The sequence below is a fragment of the Herpailurus yagouaroundi genome, unplaced genomic scaffold (genome assembly GCF_014898765.1).
Source record: "Herpailurus yagouaroundi ecotype Mexico unplaced genomic scaffold, PumYag 77, whole genome shotgun sequence".
Taxonomy (NCBI): Eukaryota; Metazoa; Chordata; class Mammalia; order Carnivora; family Felidae; genus Herpailurus; species Herpailurus yagouaroundi.
In genome coordinates this window covers 79,342,612-79,365,585 of record NW_024412388.1, presented here as the reverse complement: position 1 = coordinate 79,365,585, position 22,974 = coordinate 79,342,612, and the positions used below count along the sequence as shown (strand labels likewise).

The 22,974-nt window shown below is 37.4% G+C and overlaps 1 protein-coding gene across 6 annotated transcripts in view; it reads left to right on the top strand.

The window, feature by feature from the left end:
- The window catches only part of EVI5 (ecotropic viral integration site 5), a 248,898-nt gene that overhangs the window by 17,108 nt on the left and 208,816 nt on the right, over positions 1 to 22,974 (top strand). For 2 of the 6 annotated variants that reach the window (XM_040470984.1, XM_040470983.1), the window contains exons 2-3: positions 3,831 to 3,917; positions 13,932 to 13,981. The exons of 2 other annotated variants lie outside the window; for them this stretch is intronic. In XM_040470984.1, coding sequence (XP_040326918.1) covers positions 13,970 to 13,981 — 12 coding nt within the window. In that variant the 5' untranslated portion in view covers positions 3,831 to 3,917; positions 13,932 to 13,969. The remainder of the gene's footprint in view (positions 1 to 3,830; positions 3,918 to 13,931; positions 13,982 to 22,974) is intronic. 2 more of the 6 variants (XM_040470986.1, XM_040470987.1) reach the window with 1 other exon arrangement.

Sequence of the window (22,974 nt, the reverse complement as noted above, 5' to 3'; positions counted from 1 at the left end):
CCTTCCTTCCTTCCTTCCTTCCTTCCTTCCTTCCTTCCTTCCTTCCTGTGTCCCTTAGATAGCATTCTCTCCTCCCAATTTTTTTTTTTTTTTTTTTAGTGTTTATTTTTGAGACAGAGCATGAGCGGGGGAGGGGCAGAGAGCGAGGGAGACATGGAATCTGAAGCAGGCTCCAGGCTCAGCCAGATGTGGGGTTTGAACTCACAAACCTGCGAGATTATGACCTGAGCCGAAGTCAGATGCTTAACCAACTGAGCCACCCAGGTGTCCTCTCTCCTCCCAGTTTTAATATAAAAGTTTTTGTGGGGAAATTACATCAGTCTTGTGGTAATACAATAAAATGTTTTACAGAATTCAATACTTCCCCTTTCTGTAAAGGAAAACAACCTTGTTTTTGTTGAGGATCTAGTAAAATTCTATATTGCGGATAATTTCATTATAAGAATTGATGGCTGGAAAAAAATGTGGCATTATGTAGTAGAAAAAACAAGCATTTTGCTTTGTCATTTTCCTTGTTATTTAACATTTCTGAGTCTGTTTCCTTATCAGAAGGTATGTGTTTTCATATTTACTGTGCAAAGATGGTCATGAGGAATGGAAATAATGTTAACTGCCTGGAGCAGTAGCTGGCATGGGTTTTAATGCTCAATATAAATAGCAGCTGTTATGATTCTGTGATTATGATGTTATTAAAGGAAGACTAAAAAACAGAAAGGACACATAGAGTTTATATGGAAGGTATTATTTAAGGAAGATGTGTCCGATAGCAAGATTGGTTTGTTTTCTATTCAGGTTTGAATTATCAAAATGACTAAGTGGATTACCAAAACTATCTATAAGATCCTTTTCTCATATGTTAATGTGATAAATGATAATATCTACCTCATAATTGTTTGGTGTATTGTATGTGCTTAGAAATATTGATTACCTTATTCTTTGGATGGTTTAGGTTGGCAGAGTAGCAAGAGAGATTCTCGGTTTGTATGTTATCTTTTATAGATTCTTTACTGAAGTGTATAGCATTAAATAAGACTTGAATTTTTTAGAATGAACAAAACATTATTAAAATTTTAAAAATGTTTAGTTTTGAAAGAGAGATGGAACACAAGCATGGGTGGAGCAGAGAGAGAGAGAGAAAGAAACACAGAATCCAAAGCAGGCTCTGAGCTGTCGGAGCCCAGTGTGGGGCTTGACCCACAAACCATGAGATCGTGACCTGAGCCAAGATTGGACGCTTAACTGACTGAGCTCCCAGGTGTCCCTAGAATGAACAAAACTTAATTCAGATCCATAGCTCATAGTGATTTTTGTTATTTGAGCAAGATAGCTTAAAGGGGCACTATTTGTTTCTTTTTGAGAAATAAGTTTAACCTAGCAATTAATATATGAATGTATAGGGGCACCTGGATGGCTCAGTCAGTTAAGCGTCTGGCTTTGGCTCAGGTCACGATCTCATGGTTTGTGGGTTTGAGCCATGTGTCAGGCTCTGGGCTGACAGCTCAGAACCTGCTTGGGATTCTCTCTCTCTCTTTTCCTGTGCCCCTCCCCCACTCATTCTGTCTTTTTCTCTCAAAAATGAATAAACGTTAACAACATTAAAAAAATGAATATATAAACCTGAAAAACAATTTAATACTGGGTAGTAGTTGAAATGGTCAGTTAAAATATTTTATTAAATTTTTGAATAAATTTGAACATCTATAGCTCTTAGGTTTTAAATGCTAAATGAAAAAAAAAGGTAAATGAATGCTGATTCCTTAGGGTAATTGCATTCTATAGCTAGTACAGTTTTGGTACTTTTTTTCTAAGTTTATTATTTTGAGGGAGAGAGAGAGAGAGGGAGGGGCAGAAGAGAGAGGGATAGAGAGAGAGAATCCCAGGCAGGCTCTGTGCTATCAGTGCAGAGCCAGATGGCGGGCTCCGTCTCACAAACCATGTGATCATGACCTGAGCCAAAATAAAAGCCATACACTCATCCCACTGAGCCACCCAGGTGTCCCAGTTTTGGATGTTTATTTATTTATTTTTAATGTTTGTTTATTTTGAGAGAGGGTGTGTGGGTGCCAGGGCTTGGGGGAGGGGAAGAGAGAGTGAGAGAGGGAGAGAAAGAATCCTAACCAGGCACTGAACTATCAGTGCAGACCCCTCACCCCATGTAGTACTCCATCACATGAAATGTGAGATCATGACCTGAGCCCAAATCAAGAGTCAGATGCTTAACTGGCTGAGCCACCCAATCACCCCTTGGATAACTTTATACAAACATTTAAAATGCTAAAACTGAGTTGTACTTCATTCACTTGAAATGTTTCAATCACCTAGCCTGTATATAACAGCAATACTCAGATATTTTGAATGGGTTGGAAAAATATGTGCATGTTTGTGGCTATATGTGTATGGTAACTTTACAGGTAGCTTAAGGTATTTCAGAGCTGTCTCAGTCTAGTAGAATTAAGGGAATTCAGTTAGCTGGAGAGCTGTGCATGTGATACCCTTTAGTAAAGTCCTTTAATAGTGACTATAAATACAGGTTTACAACTATTAAGCAATAAACTCATATCATTGGAACTTTAAATATAGAACATTAGCAAACTGACATTTTATATTTAGAAGATTTTTTGAAAAAAACTTAAGTCTGATAAACAGGTTAGTTGGAGTTCAGTGCTTCTGGTAGCCTTGGTAAAATTCCATTTTTCTTTAGAATAGGCATGTATTTGGGATGTGGTGGCCATTGGTTTCTATTTTCTGTTCACTTTCTTTGTTCCTTTTTCTTTAGAAACTATTGCTGTATTTTATACAGTAGGAAGGTTTCCTTTTGTGCAATAATGTTAAACTCAGGAAAATATCAATTGTTGTCCAGATCTGTCATACAGATCTGTTCACAGAAAATATGAAAGTTTATAAAAAAAGGTTTTTGCTGATATTCTTGAAACTTTTTATACTAGTATTACATGGATTAAAAAAAGATTATGTACAGTCTATAATAGGCTATTTATGAAGGAGGTAGGAATTTTCATGATATGTTGACAATTTCATTTTGAAATATTTCCATCTCAGTGTTTCATTTTAGTTAAATTGGTAATCAGGTTGGTTTTGAGTGGGCCCTGTTCTGTCAAAATCCTCAGGATCATGTTTTTTTTTTTTTTACTTTTATGTTCTACAGTTAGTTTAAGGTTACCTTCCTATCAGTGATTGATACTTGTCAGGGCGTTTTTGTTTTGAGGCCAAATGTTTAGTATCCCAGCTCCATCGTTTATTAGCTAATGGATCTTGGGCACGTTGTTTAACTTCCACAAATGTCAGTAAAACCTATATTAGGGTTGTGAGGGTTTAGTAAGATAATTGATGTAAATCTTGCTGCAGTGCCTGGTACATAGTATACAGTAGATGATGGTGGTGGCAGCAGCAGTAAGTAGTATATCACTGTGTATAAATTGTGCTTTTTTGAAATTTAGCTCTAGAGGTAGGAGGGGTCATAGAGAGATGGAAATATGCTGTATGCCTACAGAAAATAAATTAACTTGGAAATTTATCACGTAGACATTTAAAGGAAGGAGTCTTGTCAGCAGTGTTGCTCTTATTTCCTGTTTTTTTCCCCTTTCGCTGTAATATCTGTTCTATTTTTTGATTCCTGTTGAAGCCAGTGTTCTGTATCTTCCCTTCCTACATCTCTTTTTGACAGTTGTTAGCTTACATAAATGAAAGACATAGTTTGAAATTCTTTGTGGAAATTACAGGGTATATTTTTAAAATCTGTGTCCTATATTTATTAATAATACTCCAAATGTACAATACATTCCTATTTATAATATTTATTTCCATGTTTACAGAGTTGGAACAATACTTTCTTATAACCTGCTTAAAAGATTGAAGATGTATATTACAATTGCACCAGCCTTAAATCCTATTGGAACAAGGTTGAGTATAAATATATATATTTTTTTCTTTTCACACATTCATTCAGTTGTATATCAGGTTTTTCCTGGACTCAGAGTTTCCAGCACTTTGAAGAACAAGTATCAATGTGTATAGGTATAAATTAATGATTTTTTATATTTACATTGACATAGACCATTTTGAAATTTGAGCAAACATTTCAGAAGATACTTCTAAGCTTGATACATTGCTGTTTATTTTGAAAGCAAATAAGAAAAGGCCTCTCAGGATCCCATTTGGCATTACAAACACTTACACAAATACCCACTGAAAAAGTATGGTGCTATAAGTTGGTGAGCTCTGGGGTTTGTAATCTTGTATAAAGAGTTGTAGTTTAAATAGTGATCCCAGAAATAAAATAAATATTCTGTTATTCATCTACCTGCCAGTTTCCTTGTGAATTTATGAATTCCTGTGAAACTTATGGTGAAACTTCAGATGCTTGTAATAACCAGTTTCAGACTAACTAACTAATTTAAAAAATAAGACGTAGGTAGAAAAGCTTGGATATCTATAGACTTGTCCATCTATTTATTCTTTAGGCCAACTTTTGAGTATCTTGTTGAGTAGTATATAGTAGGTATGTACTAGGCATTATGGAGGGCAAAGTGGTACCTTCTTTGTGGTCAGAACAGAATAAAAAAATGCTGTCAGGTTCTAGCTCCTCTCCCTTCTCAGTAGTACTCCTAACCTGTAATCCTGACCTCAGTATTGGTCTCTTAATGGGTTGCTTCAGCATTGTGTTGCTTTCTCCCGTTTATTTCCTTATTGTGTATTATTTCTCAAAATAGAACATATATATCCTACTATAACAAAGGACTCTACAAAAATGCTTTCCCTTCATTTATGCAAATAATGCATATTTGTTCAAGAAAATTTGTAAAACATCAACAGTATAAATATTAAAACCATAAGTTAACATTTATGTATTCTAGAACATATTTATATATTAATATAGACTCTAATAGAATATAGTCTGATATCCTATTTAATTTTGTTGTGGTAATTGCTATTGTCAGCTTTTGTTACTGTTTACCTTTATAGTTCCTCTGTTGGCTTTCCAGCCAAAGCAGACTATTAAAAGTATGTTTGGCACTTGTGTTCCCATGTTCATAGCAGCATTATTCACAATAGGCCAAGTAGGAAACAATCCAAATGTCCATCAACAGATGAATAGATAAACAACAGATGAGTAGAGATATCTTTATTTTTCTACCTACCTACCTATCTATACCTATCTTTCAGCCTTAAATATATCAGGTTTTTTATGGTCTCAGAGTTTCCAACACCTTGAAAAATGAGAGAAATATACATATAATGAAATATTATTCAGCCACAAAATGAAATGAAGCTCTGATACGTAACACAGCATGGATGAATCTTGAAAATGTTGCTGAATGAAATGAGCCAGACACAGAAGGACAAATGTTGTATGTATGATTCTACTTATGAATCTAGAATAGGTAAATTCAGAGTCAGAAAGTAGATCAGAGATTAACTTGAGGCTGGAGGGAAGGAAGAATGGATACAGAATTCCTGTTTGGGGTGATGAAAAAGTCTTGGAAATGGTTGGTAATGGCTGTGCAAATTGTGAATATAATTATTTCCAATGAATTATATACTTAAAAATGGGTACGGTGGCAAATTTTATGTTTGGAACCCTTATGGGCTTGTGGCTAGTTCAGTTTTACTTCTAAGAGTGAGGTGATGATCTCTCTCATTCATGTTCCATCGTAGTCCCCTAGTTCCTGCTCCTTTTTTTAAAGGCTAGCAGTGATTATTTGAGTGGTATTTTATGGATAATTAATTTTTCTTCGTGATTTAAGAAATGTCTTTGCCACAAATGTGCATCACTTGTAATGAAAAAAATCTATAAATAAGAATTATTTTATTTATTTATTTTTTTTTATTTTTTTTTTTATTTAAAAAAAAATTTTTTTTTCAACGCTTTATTTATTTTTGGGACAGAGAGAGACAGAGCATGAACGGGGGAGGAGCAGAGAGAGAGGGAGACACAGAATTGGAAACAGGCTCCAGGCTCTGAGCCATCAGCCCAGAGCCCGACGCGGGGCTCGAACTCACGGACCGCGAGATCGCGACCTGGCTGAAGTCGGACGCTTAACTGACTGCGCCACCCAGGCGCCCCAATAAGAATTATTTTAAAGCAAAGTGAAATCAGATATGTTTATCTTCTTTAGCCTCCTATTTACTTTCTTTCTCATATCCTTTATCTCTTCCTGGTCATTCACTTTTTTTGATGTATTTACCTCATTCTTTAAAAAAAAAAATTTTTTTTTTTTTAACGTTTATTTATTTTTGAGACAGAGACAGAGCATGAATGGGGAGGGTCAGAGAGAGGGAGACACAGAATCTGAAACAGGCTCCAGGCTCTGAGCTGTCAGCACAGAGCCTGACGTGGGGCTCGAACTCACAGACCGCGAGATCATGACCTGGGCCGAAGTCGGCTGCTTAACTGACTGACCCACCCAGGTGCCCCCCCTCATTCTTTAATTATACGAGTTTTATATAACCAAGTTAAAGATAATTGGAAAAAGAAAGGGAAGAAAAAGCATTTCCTTATCCTCAAATTCCAACATAACCTTGGTTTTTAGAGAATTTTTTTTTTTTTATGTTTATTTACTTTTGAGAGAAAGAGAGACAGAGTGTGAGTGGGAGAGCGGCAGAGAGAGAGGGAGACAGAATCTGAAGTAGGCTCCACGCTCTGAGCTGTCAGCACAGAACCTGATGCGGGACTTGAGCTCACAAACTATGAGATCATGACCTGAGCCAAAGTCGGATGCTTAACTGACTGAGCCACCAAGATGCCCCATAAAATAACTTGGTTTTAAGTTTTATGTATTTTCTTTTCCCCTCATATGTTACCACCACATTAACAAAAGCCTATTTACAATAGTTCTTTTTACCTAGTACATCATGTTCAACTGTTAAGAAAAATTATAAGACATACTAAAGACAAAAAGCACAATTAGAGCCAGCATTAGAACTAGACTTGGGTAGGGTAGGGATATTAGAATTACCAGACCAAGAAAGAATTTAAAACAACTGTGATGAAAGGGGGAGGGATGGAAATTCTAAGAAAGAACAACAACAAGAAAAAAAATGCTAGAGAAGAAAGACATAGCATTATCACAAAAACATTGTAACCATTTGATGAGTTTATTTATTAGTTGACTGGACTACTAATGCCTGAAGAAAGACTCTGAGCATGAGGCTATCAATAGAAACTGCTGAAACTAGAAAAGAAAGAGAAAAAAAGATAAGAGAAACAGAATATTGAGTAACTGTGGGACAACTACAAAAGGTTGAACATCTGCATCATTAGGGATGGCATGTTTTAATTTCTGTGGCATTATAGTCAATAGGTGGGGTATAGAATCCTTACCTTGTAAAGATTAACTTTAGACATGTAAATAAACCTCATATTAAAAAAAAAAGATTTAACATATGCATAATGGGAATTCTATAAGGAGAAGAAAAAGAAGAGGGACAGAAGAAGTGTTTGGAATGGTAATGACTGAGAACTGCCCCAAATTAATGTCAGATACCGAATCACAATTCCAGGAAGCTTAGAGAACACCAAGCAGGCTAAGTGGCAAGAAAACTATACCTAGGCATATTATTTTCAAACTACAGAAAATCCAAGATAAAGTAAAAAAAAAAGAGGAAAAAAAAAAAGAGAAAAAAAAAATCCTGGAAGAAGCGAGAGGAAAAACACACCTTAATATAGAGGAGCATTGATAAGGATTACAGCTAACTTCTCAGAAACCATGCAAGCAAGAAGAAAATGGAGTAAAAACATTTAAAGTTCTGAGAGAAAAAACAAACCCAGCCTACAATTCTGTACCTTGCAAAATTATCCTTTGAAAATAATGGAGAAATACTTTCTCAGACAAACAGAAATTAAGGGTATTTGTTGTTAGTAGAACTGCCTTGCAAGACATGTTAAATTTTTTAGGAGAAGGAAAATAATATACGCCACAAACTAGAATCTACATAATGTAAGGAGAGCATTGAAAAAAGGATAGGTGAAGGTAAAATAATTTTTTTTCTTAATTGATCTAACATATAAGTTTCAAAGTAATATCAACAGTATAATAATGAATACTTCTGAATACTTATATGTGTATTTAGGCATAAGTGAAAATGAATGACAGCAATGATATAAGGGATAGGGAACATTTATTATTTTGTTATTACACGGTACTCATACTACCCAGGAAATAGGTAGTGTGAAAAATGGGTAATGTTATGGTAGTGGAAAATGGGTAGTGTTACTTGAAAGGGGAATTGGCTTAGCTGTAAATGTATATTGTAATCTCTAGGGCAACCACTAAGAAAAGTAAAAGAAGAGGTATAACCGATATACCAAGAAAGGAGAGAAAAGGCAATCATAGAAAATGCTCACTTAAAACCACAAAGGGCAGAAAAAGAGTGGAAGACAAAAATAGGAACAAAAAAGGGCAAGAAATAGAGAACAGTCATGGGTATGGTAGATGTTAATTCCACTATATCGGTAATCACTTTGAACGTCAACCGTCTAAATGCACAAACGAAAAGACAGGTTGTTAGTGTAGATCGAAAAACAAGATCCAACTCTGTTGTCTATAAGAAATCCACTTTATTATTGATATTTTTCAAAATGTATATTTGTTTTTGAGAGAAAGATAGCACAAGAGGGGGAGGGGCAGTGAGAGAGACAGAATACAAAGCTGGTTCCAGGCTCTGAGCTGTTAGCACAGAGCCTGACGCGGGGCTCGAACCCATGAACCGTGAGATCATAACCTGAGCCAAAATCTGTTGCCTAACTGACTGAGCCACACAGGTGCCCCAGAAATCCACTTTAAATAGAAAGATGCATACAGATTGAAAAGTGATTGGAGAAAGATAAAAGATATACCATACTAATGCTAATTAAAAGAAAGGAGTAGCTATATTAATTTCAGACAGAACAGAATTTAGACCAAGGAAAGCTTTGAGTTCTAAAGAGGAGAATTGCATAATGATAAAGGAATCATTTCTTCAAGAAGACATAACAATCCTTACTTAATATGTATGCGCCTAAAAACAGAACGTCAAATTATGTGGGGCAGAAACTGATAGAACTCCAATAAGTAGATGAATCCACTATCATAATTGGAGGTTTTAATACCCCTCTATTAGAAATGGACAATAAGGACATAATAAGGACAATAATGACATAATTGAACTCAACAGCATATCAGTGACCTGATTATAGTGGACATCTATAGACCACTTCATTCAGCATCAGCAGGATGCACATTTTGCTCAAGCTCACATGTAGTATTCATCAAAATAGACTATGTTTTGGTCCATAAAATTGATTTCTTGAAGGATACAATTTGCCATAATTGACATAAACAATATGAATAGGTCTATATGCATTAAAGAAATTGAATCAACAATAACATTCCAGAACAGGGGTGCCTGGGTGGCTCAGTTGGTTAAGCATCTGACTTCCACTCAGGTTGTGATCTTGTGGTTTGTGAATTTGAGCCCCATATCAGACTCTGTGCTGACAGCTCAAGCCTGGAGCCTGCTTGGGATTCTGTGTCTTCCTCTCTCTCTACCCCTCCTCTTCTCTCTCTCTCTCTCTCTCTCTCTCTCCCTCCCTCCCTCCCTGCCCCTCCCCCCCTCAAAAATAAATAAACTTTAAAAAACAAACAAAAAAATCCTTCTAGAACAGAAAATACCAGGCCCAGATAGGTTCACTGGTGAATTCTACCAAATATTTAAGGAAGAAATTATACCAGTTCTCTACAGTCTTTTTCAGAAGAAAGAAGCAGAGGGAATGCTTCCTAGCTCATTCTATGAGGTCAACATTACCCTAATACCAAAAACTGGACAAAGATATTATAAAAGAAAACTTACAGACCCTTATCTCTCATGGGCATAGGTACAAAAATCCTTAATAAAATACTAGCAAATTGAATCCAATGATGTATAAAAAGAATCACATATCACATACCATGACCAAGTGGGGTTTATCGCTGATATGAAGGGCTGGTTTAACTGTTTTTTTAACGTTTGTTCATTTTTGAGAGCGACAGAATGTGAGTGGGGGAAGGGCAGAAAGAGGGAGACCCAGAATCTGAAGCAGGCTACAGGCTCTGAGCTGTCAGCACAGAGCCTGAGGTGGGGCTCAAACTCCTGAACCGTGACATCATGACCTGGGCCAAAGTTGGACACCCAGGTGCTCCTAGTTTTAAGTTTGACAATCAATTAATGTAATCCATTGCAGAAACAGGCTTTAGAAGAAAAGTCACATGAGCATATCAATAGATGGAGAAAAGCATTTGACAAAATCTAGCACCCAATCGTGATAAAAACTCTCAATAAACTAGGGGCACCTGGGTGGTTCAGTTGGTAGAGTATCTAACTCAAACTCAGGGTTGTGCGTTCAAGCCCCACATTGGGCATGGAGTCTACTTAAGATCAAACTTCTCAGTAAACTAGAACAGAGGGGAACTTGATAAAGGTGTGTGTGTGTGTGTATACATGTATATATGTGTATATATATAATCTTGATAAAGGAACAAAAAAACTTCAGATAAAGATAAATACAAAGATATACAGCTAAAATCATATTTAACAGAAATTTGAAGCTTTCCCACCAAGATCAGGAAGAAGGCAAGGGTATTCCCTATTACCACTGCTGTTCAACATCATACTGAAAGTCCTAGTTAATGCAGTAAGATAAGAAAATTAAAGGTGTACAGTGATTGGGAAGGAAGAACTAAAACTTTCTTCACAGATGGCACTATTGTCTAAAGTAAAAACTCTGAAATATTTGGGAGAGAAAAAACCCCTTATGAAACTAATAAGCGCTTAGGCTTCCTCAGTATATGATGGGGTTACCAATAAACCCACCAGAAGTTGAAAATACTGTAAGTCAAAAATGCATTTAATACCTCTAACCTAAACATCATAGCTTAGCCTAGCCTACTTAAACATGCTCAGAATACTTAGAGTGGTCTGCATTTGGGCAAAATGATCTGACACAACACCTCTTGTAGAATATAGTGTTGAGTATTTCATGTAATTTATAGAATACTGCACTAACAGTGAAAAACAAGGGCACCTGGGTGGCTCAGTCAGTTAAGCGTCCTACTCTTGGTTTCTGCTCAGGTCATGATCTCAGAGTTGGTGAGTTCAAGCCCCGTATCAGGCTCTGCTCTGACAGTGTGGAGCCTGCTTGGGAGTCTCCCTCTCTACCTCTCTCTCTGCCCCTCCCCTGCTTGCTGTCTCTCTCAAAAATAAATAAATGAATGTAAAAAAACAAATAAAAGTGAAAAACAGAATAGTTGTCAGGGTATAGAATGGTTTTAAGTGTATCAGTTGTTGTTACTCTCATGATTGTACGGCTGACTAGCAGCTGTGGTTGACTGCCACTGCCCAGCATCTCAAGAGTGTTGTACCACATTGCTGGCCTGGGAAAGATAAAAATTTAATGGGGCCCCTGGGTGGCTCAGCCAGTGAAGCATCTGACCCTTGATTTCAGCTCAGGTCATGATCTCACAGGAAGGAGCCGAGAGAGAAGGAGAGAAAACCTTAAGCAAACTCCATGCCTAGTGCAGAGCTCAACGTGGAGCTTGATCTCTTGCCCCTCAGATCATGACCTGAGTTGAAATCAAGAGTTGGACGCTCAACCAACTGCGCCACCCAGGCACCCCTGATCCTACAATTTATATGGAGAGGCAGAAGACCTAGAACAGTCAACACAATTTGGAAGGAGGAGAAGAAAGGTAGAAGACTGATACTACCTGACATCAAGATATAACTTTAGGGTGCTTGGGTGGCCCAGGCACCATGTTAAGTGACTTTGGCTCAGGTCATTATCTCACAGTTTGTGAGTTCGAGCCCCTCTTCAGGCTCTGTGCTGACAGCTCAGAACCTGGAGCCTCCTTCAGATTCTGTTTCTCTTTCTCTGCCCTTCCCCTGCTCACATTCTGCCTGCCCCTCCCTCCCTCCCTCCCTCCCTCCCTCCCTCTCTCTCTCTCTCTCTCTCTCTCTCTCTCAAAAATAAACACTAAAAAAAAAAAAAAGATAAACTCTTAAGCTACAGTAATTGAGACAGTGGGATATTGGTGAAACAATAGACAAATAGATCCATGGAACAGAAATAGACCCATATAAATACAGTCAACTGATTTTCAACAAAGGAGCAAAGACAATACATTGGAGAAAAGACTGTCTTTTCAACAAATTGTGCTGGAGCAATTAGGCCTCCTGCACAAAAATGAATCTAGGTATAGACTTCATAGGCTTAACAAAAATTAACACAAAGTGGATCAGATACCTAAATTAAAATGCAAAACTATAAAACTCCTAGGAGATAACAGTAGAAAATCTAGGTGACCGTAGGTTGATGTTGATTTATTAGGTGCAACATCAAAGGCATGATCCATGAAAGAAAGAATTGATATCTCAACTTTATTTTAATTAAAAGTTTGTCCCAAGCTACAGACTGGGAGATTTTCCAAAAGACAAATCTTAGTGTACTGTTACCAAAATATTCAGAGAACTTTAAAACTCAACATTAGGAACACAACATGATTTAAAAATAGACCAAAGATCTTAACAGATACCTCATCAAAGAAAGTCTACATATGGCAAATAAGCATCTGATAAGATGCTCCACGTAATGTGTCATTAGGGAAATGCAGATTAAAACAATGATGAGATTCCACTACTCTCCTAGTGGAATGTTCAAAATCTAGAAAACTGAAAACACCAAATGCTGGCAAAGATGTAGAGCAACAGGAACTCTCATTCATTATTGGAATGCAAAATGGTATACCTAGTTTAGATTACAGTTTGGCAATTTCTTGTAAAACTAAACATACTCTTACTATGCAATTCAGAAGTCATACTCCTCTGTGTTCCTAGAGGACTTGAAAAATTGTCCACACAAAATCCTGCATATGATGTGTATTGCAGCTTTATTCATAATTACTAAAACTTGAACTAAATCAAGATATGTTTCAGTAGCTGCATGGGTAAACTGGTACATCAAGACAGTGGAATATTATTCATTGCTAAGAAAAAAATGAGCTATCAAGCCGTGAAAAGACATGGAGGATACTTAAATGCCTATTTCTAAGTGAAAGAAGTCAGTCTGAAAAAGCTGCACACAATTTGGTTCTGTTTCTATGACATTCTGGAAAAGGCAACACTATAGAGATGTAAATTCCAGTGATTGCCAGGAATTGAGGGGAGAAGCAGGAGAGCACAGAAGGATTTTTAGGGCAGTACAATACTCTGTATGGTACTATCACGGTGAATATTTGTCATTATACATTTGTTCAAATATGTAGAATGTACAACACAAAGAGTGTACCCTAATGTAAATGATGGAGTTTGGTAATAAAGGTGTGTCAGTAGGTTCATCATTTGTAGCAAATATTCTGTCTGGTGGGGGATGTTGGTGTTGGAGGCTATGTATGTGTGAGGGCAAGGGATATATGGGAAATCTCCATACCATCTGCTTAATTTTGCTACGAACTTAAAACTGTTCTAAAAAATAAAATCTATTTAACACAAAACCAAAACAACCACAGAAGTTATGAAAGTACAGGCATACCTTGTTTTATCATTCTTTGCTTTATTGCACTTGCAGATACTGTTTGTTTACAAATTGAAGGTTTGTGACAACGCTAGGTAAGCAAGTCTATCAGCACCATTTTTCCAGCAGCATTTGCTTATTGCTTCATGTCTCTGTTGCATTTTGGTGATTCTCACAATATTTCAAACATTTTCATTATTACTACATTTATCATGGTGATCTGTGATAAGTGATTACAACTTGCTGAAAGCTCAAATGATGGTTAGTATTTTTTAGCAATAAAATATTTTTTGATTAGGTATGCACATTACTTTCTCAGACATAACACTTTTCTAAGCAACTTTTGGTGCAGTGGGAAACCAAAACATTCATTTGACTTTCTTTATTGCAGTATTCACTTTAGTGCAGAGGTCTGCAACTGAACCTACAATGTCTTGCCAGGTATGCCTATAGAGGTTAGTAAAAATTTTTGAGAATGGGTGTCTCTAAAGTACAAAAGAGCTATTTTCTCCCTCTGCCTTTTTTTCCCTTGCTAAATTTTCACTCTTGATGTAGTTCATAGTTTGATATATAGCCTTTTAAAAAAAAATGGAATTATACATCCTATTCTTTACCAATGACTGGTTCTATCATATTGGGAATTTCATTCTTTTTAATGACTGCATTCTATTGTATGGTGGTGTCTTAATTTATTTGCTCATACTTTGGTGGGCATTGGGGTTGTCACCAATTTTTTTCCTATTATAAATAGTTCTGTGATTAGTTTTAGTACAGAGGTCTTTTTTTATTTGGGCAAATAATTCTTTTGGACAGATTTCTGAGTTGGTTTATGCACATGTAAATTTTATTATATATACTTCCAAGTAGTCCTTTAAAACAGCTCTACCAATGTATGTGCTCACAATAATGTATTTGAAAATACTCACTTTATGCAAAGCATCAATTTTTAAAAATTTATTTTTACTTTTATTTAAAAATTTTTATTTTTTTAATTTTAGAGAGAGAGAGTGCACAAGTGGGGGAGAGGGGCGGAGGGAGGGAGGGAAGGAGGAAGGGGGAGAGAGAGAGAGAGAGAGAGAGAGAGAGAGAGAGAGAATCTTAGACTCCATGCTCAGTGCAGAGCCTGACATGGGGCTTCATTCCATGATCCTGGATCCTGATCTCAGCCGAAATCAAGAGTTGGGCACCCAGGCACCCCAGCATTGAATTTTTTTTATAAAGAAATATTTCAAACTCAAAAGGTATAAAGAAAAATGTAATAAATGCCTTTATTCCCATCACCCACTTTAACAAATAAAAATGACAAATGCACTTAAAAAAACTTTTTTTTTACATGTATTTTTGAGAGAGAGAGAGAGAGAGTGGGCGCACAAGTGGGGGAGGGGCAGAGAGAAGGAGACAGAATCCGAAGCAGGCTCCAGGCTCTGAGCTGTCAGCACAGAGCCCTATGCGGGGCTCGAACCCACGAACCATGAGATCATGACTCAAGCCGAAGTCAGTTGCTTAACCAACTGAGCTACTCAGGCACCCCAAAAATTAAAAAAAAATTTTTTTTTTTTACATTTTATTTATTTTTGAGAGAGAGAGGGAGAGATAGAGCACAAGTGGGGGGGGCGCAGAGGACAAATGCACTTATAATCATAGTGACCCCTCTCCTTCCTAACATAGCATTATTACATTCATGAATATATATATGTTTATGAACTGTATAACATATAGCCATCATATGTTACATAAGATAGTTAGCCTCCAATGTGGTTCCTGATAACCCCACCTCCTGATATTTACATTCTATATAGTTTCCTTCCACACTAAGTAGAGCGGACTTTGGTAACAAATAGGTTATTGCAGAAATGAAAGATTGTGTCTTAAGATGCAAGGTCATATAAGGTATTATATATTGTGTTGCTCATTTTTTCTGAGGGAAGCCAGCCGCCATGTTGTAAGGATATTCACCACCTTTCTGGAGAGGTTCTCATGTGAGGAACTGAAGCCTTCTGCCAATAACCATGTGCAGGAGATGTCTTGAAGTAGATCTTCCATTCCCAGTCAAATCTTCAAAGATGGTAGCACTGGCTAAGATACTGTCTGCAACTTTATGAGAGATCCTGAGCCAGAATCACCCAGTTAAACTATAGCTTAATTCCTGAAACACAGAAACTGTTAGATAATAAATATTTAGTATATTAAGCTACTAGATTTGGGGGTAACAGGTGAAAGAGAGAAAGAAGTAGATATGTGAACCTTGGTCCGATGCTTATAAATTATTTTCAAGGGAGACCATGAGAAATAGTATCTGGTACTTTTTAGGTTCAGATGGGGGAAATTCCAGAACACTAATGGGGATTCAGATGTTGGGTGGCCAGAAAGGATGACAGTATAGTTGACCCTTGAATAACGTGGGGGTTAGGGGCACTGAACCCCTGCACAGTTGAAAATCTGCATATTATTTTTGACTCCCCCAAAACTTAACTAGTAATAGCTTACTGTTGACTGGAAGCCTTACTGATAACATAAACAGTTGATTAACATATTTTGTCTGTTATATGTATTATATACTACAAGTAAGCTAGAGAAAAGAAGATGTTATTGAGAAAGTCATATGGAAGAGAAAATATGTTTACAGTACTGTATTGTAAAAAGTCTGTATAAGTGGACCCACACAGTTCAAACCTGTATTAAGGATCAACTGTAAATGGATTTTTGACTGCACAGGGGTGGAAGGGTTGGCACCCCTAACCTCCCTCACCCCCGTGTTGTTCAAGGGTCAACTGTATAGACTTTTCTGTGGCATTTGTTATAATTGTTTCCATGTTTGTCTCCTCACATGCCTTTAATGGTGAGCTACTTGAGGATAGGACAAGACAAGAACTATGTGTCTTCCTCGTCTTCCTGCTCAATATCCTACCCTGTACTTAGGCTTACTAAGTATTTGTTGAATAAATTGATAGGGCTGTAGTGGAGGTAAAGAACTTAGAAGGAATATTAAATCCCTGAAGCTGAGGTATCCAGATTTTTGAGTCACTGTCAGAATGTAAAGATCACCCTGTTTGTTCTGAAGAGTAGTCATAGTCTCAGCTTCTGAACCATCACTGCTACTTTGGCTATAGGGGTTTGGCACTGATTTTTAAGTCATGATACTTGGCTTCTACTTTGCTATTGTTCTCTGGAGCTTAGGTCAGAGAGTGTTTTCTGTAGACTTTAATTTCAGACTCCTAGGCATATTAACTGAAGGTAAATTTTTTCTTTTCATTTTTCAAAAATATGAAAGAATTATAAAAGACCTACAGCCATTTAACTGAGGCCTTTCTTTATTTACAGGAGGCATTGCTTACCCACATCCTAGCAGATTTTTTCCCCCTTTATTTTAGAGAGAGAGTGTGAACATAAGGGGTGGAGAGGGTCAGAAGGAGAGAGAGAATTCTAAGCAGGCTCCATGCTCAGCATGGGGCCCAACGTGGGGCTCAGTCCTCTGACCCTGGAATCATGACCTGAGACGAAATCTAGAGTCAGAAGCTCAACCAGATGAGCCACTCAGGTGCCCCCTTAATGGAATATTTTTATTGTTGAATTATGGAGAGACGATATATTACCAGTAAGAGGGTATTATATCCAGTGTTAGAATATCTGGGTTTGAGTCTTAACTTAATACTATTTATTAGTAAGTGTGAGCTTCTCTGAACTTGTTTTCTTATTTGGAAAAATTCGTGATTCATTTCCATTAACTCCAGCATTCCCTGTCAAATAACAACAAAATGCTAATTTCTCCAGTCACAGTAAATGGCACCACTGGTTGCTCAAGTCATAGTAGATTATGCTTCATGATTTTTCTTTCTTATTGTCTACATGCACTTAATCTAAAAATTATTTTGTTTCTACCTCCATAATGTTATCTTGCATGCATCTATTTTCTTTGCCTCTGCTACCCCCACAATAGCCTACACCTTAATTATTTCTCACCTAGATTTCTGTTAAGAGTCTTCTGCCTACTCTTCCTTTTTCTGCTCTTATTCTCTGTGTCTTAAAAAGGAGACTACTCTTTATAAAACAGAAAGATGAAGGGTTTTTTTTTGCATGTTTAAAACCCTTGTGACTTCCAGTAATAGATTCCAAATTTCATTCTTATAATACTGTTAATTATTGGGCACCTGTTGACTTTTTGTTTCACCTTTCCACATTTCCATTTAAATTAATATGTGTTAGCCATAATGGTCTCCTCTTATTCTAACCTGTGCTGTTCAGTATGGAGGCTACTAGCTACACGTAAGTCTTAAGCACTTGAACTGTGGCTAGTCTGAATTGAGATGTGCTATGTAAGTGTAAACTTTACACTGCATTTCAGGCTTAGTATTAAAGAATGTAAAATATTTCATGAAATATTAATTATCTGGTGAAATAATGTTTTGGACATGTTTGGGTTAAATAAAAGATATAACTTCACTTTTTAAAGTATAGCTCCTAGAAAATTTAAAATAACTAATGTGGTTTGCATTTGTGGTTCACCTTGTGTTTGTATTGGACAGCCCTTTTCTAACCCGCCAAGCTTTTTATTTTATTTTATTTTATTTAAATAATTTTTTTTAACGTTTATTTATTTTTGAGACAGAGAGAGACAGAGCATGAACAGGGAGGGTCAGAGAGAGAGGGAGACACAGAATGGGAAGCAGGCTCCAGGCTCTGAGCCATCAGCCCAGAGCCCGATGCGGGGCTCGAACTCACGGACCGTGAGATCGTGACCTGAGCTGAAGTCGGACGCCCAACCGACGGAGCCACCCAGGCGCCCCCCGCCAAGCTTTTTAAATTGCTCAGGGCCTTTGTACATGTTGTCTGTCCCCCCCTCCCCCGCCTTTTTTTTTTGGTGTAGTCCTTTGTACAGTTGGCTGCTTCTTGCTCATCTTCTTAATTGTATACATCTTAAATTGTATATGTTGCCTCTTGAGAAAGGCAGTCCTTAAAAACTCTATCAAATTTAGTTGTCGTTCGTTGCCCTTACATCATCTCTTTCTCTGTATTCAGTCTTTATCTGACTTTTTAACTAGTTCCATGAGGGGAAAGAACATGTCTATTTTGTTTATAACCATATACTCATATGTATTCAGCACCCCATAGGTACTCTCTTTCACAGTAGGTTCTGAATAAATACTTGTCAAATGAGTAACACACTGGGCTGTCTTCTTAGATCTGTTTTAAGGATCAACTATGTGAAACTATTTTATAATCTATAAAGGGCTGTACCAATTTTACTTATATGCAGAGAAGCTGAAGAAATTGGTTGTATACTCCTTGGGGCGCCTGGGTGGCGCAGTCGGTTAAGCGTCCGACTTCAGCCAGGTCACGATCTCGCGGTCTGTGAGTTCGAGCCCCGCGTCAGGCTCTGGGCTGATGGCTCAGAGCCTGGAGCCTGTTTCCGATTCTGTGTCTCCCTCTCTCTCTGCCCCTCCCCCGTTCATGCTCTGTCTCTCTCTGTCCCAAAAATAAATAAACGTTGGTTGTATACTCCTTGAAATCAAGATTTAATTGGATGAAGAAAAATCTGTGAATTTAGCCTGCATTTCAGTGTGTTCTTCAAACGTTGCATCTATTATTTGGGCACACTATTTCATGTACTACATGACTTGGCGCTTTTGAGGGTTGTCATGTTTTGTAAATAATGTTTAAAAAGCATTACCTCTTTTACTTTCCTCCAGGAGTTTTTTTCTGTACCTTTTATTTTCTTTGTAGAGATAGATAGTTTTACATAGTATCAGAACTTCAGAAATAACAGGTGCTAAAATAGTTGTAAATGAACCCCTGTTCTCTTCAGTTTTGGTCATCTTTTCCTTGGCAATTCCTTAATATGCTGAGGTTATCAGAATACAGCTCATTATTCTAGTCAGTATTCAGGTATCTGTCTTGCTTAAGTTATGAGTGTAATTCTTTTTTTTTTTTTTTTAATGTTTATTTATTTTTGAGAGAGACAGAGACAGAATGCGAGTGGGTTAGGGGCAGAGAGAGAGGGAGACACAGAATCCAAAGCAGGCTCCAGGCTCTGAGCTGTCAGCACAGATCCTGACGTGGGGGTCGAACTCACAAGCTGTGAGATCACGACCTGAGCCGAAGTCGGAGGCTCAACTGACTGAGCCACCCAGGTGTCCCAGTTATGAGTGAAATTCTTTAAGAAATTACCTCTCAGGTACCTGAGTGGCTCAGTCGGTTAAGCATCCACCTCTCGATTTCAGCTCAGATAATGATTTCACACTTTTGAGTTTGAGCCCTGCATCTGGTTCTGTGCTGGCAGTGTGGATTGCTAGGGATTCTCTGTCTTGCTCTCTGCCCCTCCCCTGCTCGTGCTTGCTCTCTCTCTCTCTCTCTCTCTCTCTCTCTCAAAAATAGACATTTAAGGGGCGCCTGGGTGGCTCTGACTTTGGCTCAGGTCATGATCTCACAGTTCATGAGTTTGAGCCCTGCATTGGGCTCTCTGCTGTTAGTGCAGAGCCCACTTTGGATCCTCTGTCTCCCTCTCTCTGTTCCTTCTCTACCTCATACATGCTCTCTCTCTCTCTCTCTCTCTCTCAAAAGTAAATAAACATTTAAAAATTTTTAAAAATAAACATTTAAAAAAATAAAAAACAAATTACCTCTATAGAAAGTATGTCACAAAGATCAGCTTAATTTGATTTTTTTTCCTTCAGTAGTTACACATCTGCTCATTTGTATATAAGAAAACAAAGGGTGGCTAATACAGTTTGTAACGTACTGATTATGAAACCAACAGTAACAGCAGAGGTCTGGAGGAGGAGGAGGAAGATAATTCTTTGTAAGCTGTTAAAGATGGGGAAAGGGAACAAACAAGATTCTGAATATAATTTTGATACGTATAATTAGTTTCAGCTTCTAACAGTTTAGGATATCTATTGGAAGCACATGGGTGGGCCTTTTTAGTAGTAATCACAGTAGTAGTAGTAAGTAATAGTAGTAGTAGAGGGTAGTAGTAATGTATTAATGACAAACATATGAATGTTTACTATGCCAGGTAGTGTTCTAAGTGTCATAAAACATTCAGTTTTCATGAAAAGCATAGGGGATTGATGTGCTTATTTTTTTCCCCAAATTGTTATTTAAATTCTAGTTAGTTAACATATAGTATAATTGGTATCAGGAGTAGAATTTAGCGATTCATCACATACCTATAACAGCCTGTGCTCATCATACCCAGTGCCCTCCTTAATACCCATCTCCTGTTTAGCCCATCCCCCACCCCTCACCCTCCATCACCCCTGTTTGTTCTCTGTCATGAAGAATCTTCTATGGTTGGCTCCCTTCTCTCTTTTTTTCCCCCTTCCCATATGTTCATTTGTTTTGTTTCCTAAATTCCACATATGAGTGAACTCATATTGTATTTGTCTTTCTTGGACTGAGTTATTTTGCTTAGCATAATATACTCTAGCTCCATCTGTGTCATTGCAGTTGGTAAGATGTCATTCCTTTTGATGGCTCAGTAATTCTCCATTGCATGTATATACCACCTCTTCTACACTTGATCTTAGCCAAAAGGCTGAGAAGCGATATATACCACCTCTTCTTTATGCATTCATCAGTTGATAGACACTTGGGTTCTTTCCATAGTTTGGTTGTTGTTGATAATGCTACATCGGGGTGCATGTAACTCTTCAAATCTGTATTTTTGTATCCTTTGGGTGAATATCTAGCAGTGCATTTGCTGGATTGTAAGGTAGTTCTACTTTTACATTTGTGAGGTACCTCCATACTGTTGGTCAGAGTGGCTGCAGCAGTTTGCATTCCCACCATCAGTGAAAGAAGAGTTCTCCTTTACTCACATCCTTGTCAACACTTGTTGTGTCCTGTGCTGTTAATTTTAGCCACTCTAACAGGTGTGAGGTGACATCTCATCATGGTTTTGATTTATATTTCCCTGATGATTAGTGATGTTGAACATCTGTTAGCTATCTGGATGTCTTTGGGAAAATGTCTTCTGCCCATTTCTTAACTGAGTTCTTCTTGGGTGTTGAGTTTTGTATGTTCTTTATAGATAGTGCATACTAACTCTTTATCGGATGTGTCATTTGCAAATATCTTCTCCCATTCCATAGGTTGTCTTTTAGTTTTGTTGATTGTTTCCTTTGCTGTGCAGACGTTTTTTATCTTGATGAAGTCCCAATAGTTGATGTTTGTTCTTGTTTCCCTTGCCTTCAGAGATGTGTCTAGTAAGAAGTTGCTACAGCCGAAGTCAAAGAGTTTGTGGCCTGTGTTCTCTTTGAGGGTTTTGATGGTTTCCTGTCTTATATTTAGGTCTTTCATCCTTATTGAATTTACTTTTGTGTATGGTGTAAGAAAGTGGTCCAGTTTCATTCTTCTGCATGTTGCTTTCCAGTTTTCCCAACACCATTTGTTGAAGAGATTGGATATTTTTTTTTCCATTGGATATTCTTTCCTGCTTTGTCAAAGATTAGTTGATTATATAGTTGTGGGTCCATTTCTGGGTTTTCAATTCTGTTCCATTGATCTGTGTGTGTTATTGTGCCAGTACCATACTGTCTCAATGACTGTAGCTTGGTAATACAGCTTGAAATCTGAAATTATGATCCCTCTGGTTTTGTTTTTTTTTTTTTTTTTTTTTTTTTTCAGAATTGCTTTGGCTATTAAGGGTCCTTTGTGGTTCCATACAAATTTTAGGATTGTTCTAGCTCTGTGAAAAATGCTGGTGGTATTTTGATAGGGATTGCGTTAAATGTGTAGATTGTTTGGGGCAATATAGACATCATCCGTGTTTGTTCTAATCCATGAGCATGGAATTGTTTCCCATTTCTTTGTATCCTTTTAAATTTCTTTTGTATGTGTTCTATAGTTTTCAGAGTACAGATCTTTTACCTTTTTGGTTAGGTTTATTCCTAGGTATCTTATTGTATTTGTTGCAGTTGTAAATGGGATTGATTCCTTCACTTTTATTTCTGCTGCTTCATTATTGGTGTATAGAAATGCAACAGATTTCTATACGTTGGTTTTATATCCTGAGACTTTGCAGAGTTCATGTATTCTAGCAATTTTTTGGTGGAGTCTTACGGATTTTCTATATAGAGTATCATGTCATCTGCAAGTTGTGAAACTTTGACTTCTTCCTTGCCAATTTGGATACCTGTTTTTTCTTTTTGTTGTCTGATTGGTGAGGCCAAGACTTTGGGTACTATGTTAAATAGTTATGGTGAGAGTGGACATCCCTGTCTTAGTTCCTGACCATAGAGGAAAAGCTCTCAGTTTTTCCCGATTAAGAATGATAATAGCTGTGGATCTTTCATAGATGGATTTTATGATGTTGAGGTATGTTCCATCTGTCCCTACCTTGTTGAGGATTTTTATCAAGAATTGATGCTGGGGCGCCTGAATGGCTCAATCGGTTAAGCGTCTGACTTTGGCTCAGGTCATGGTCTCATGTTTCA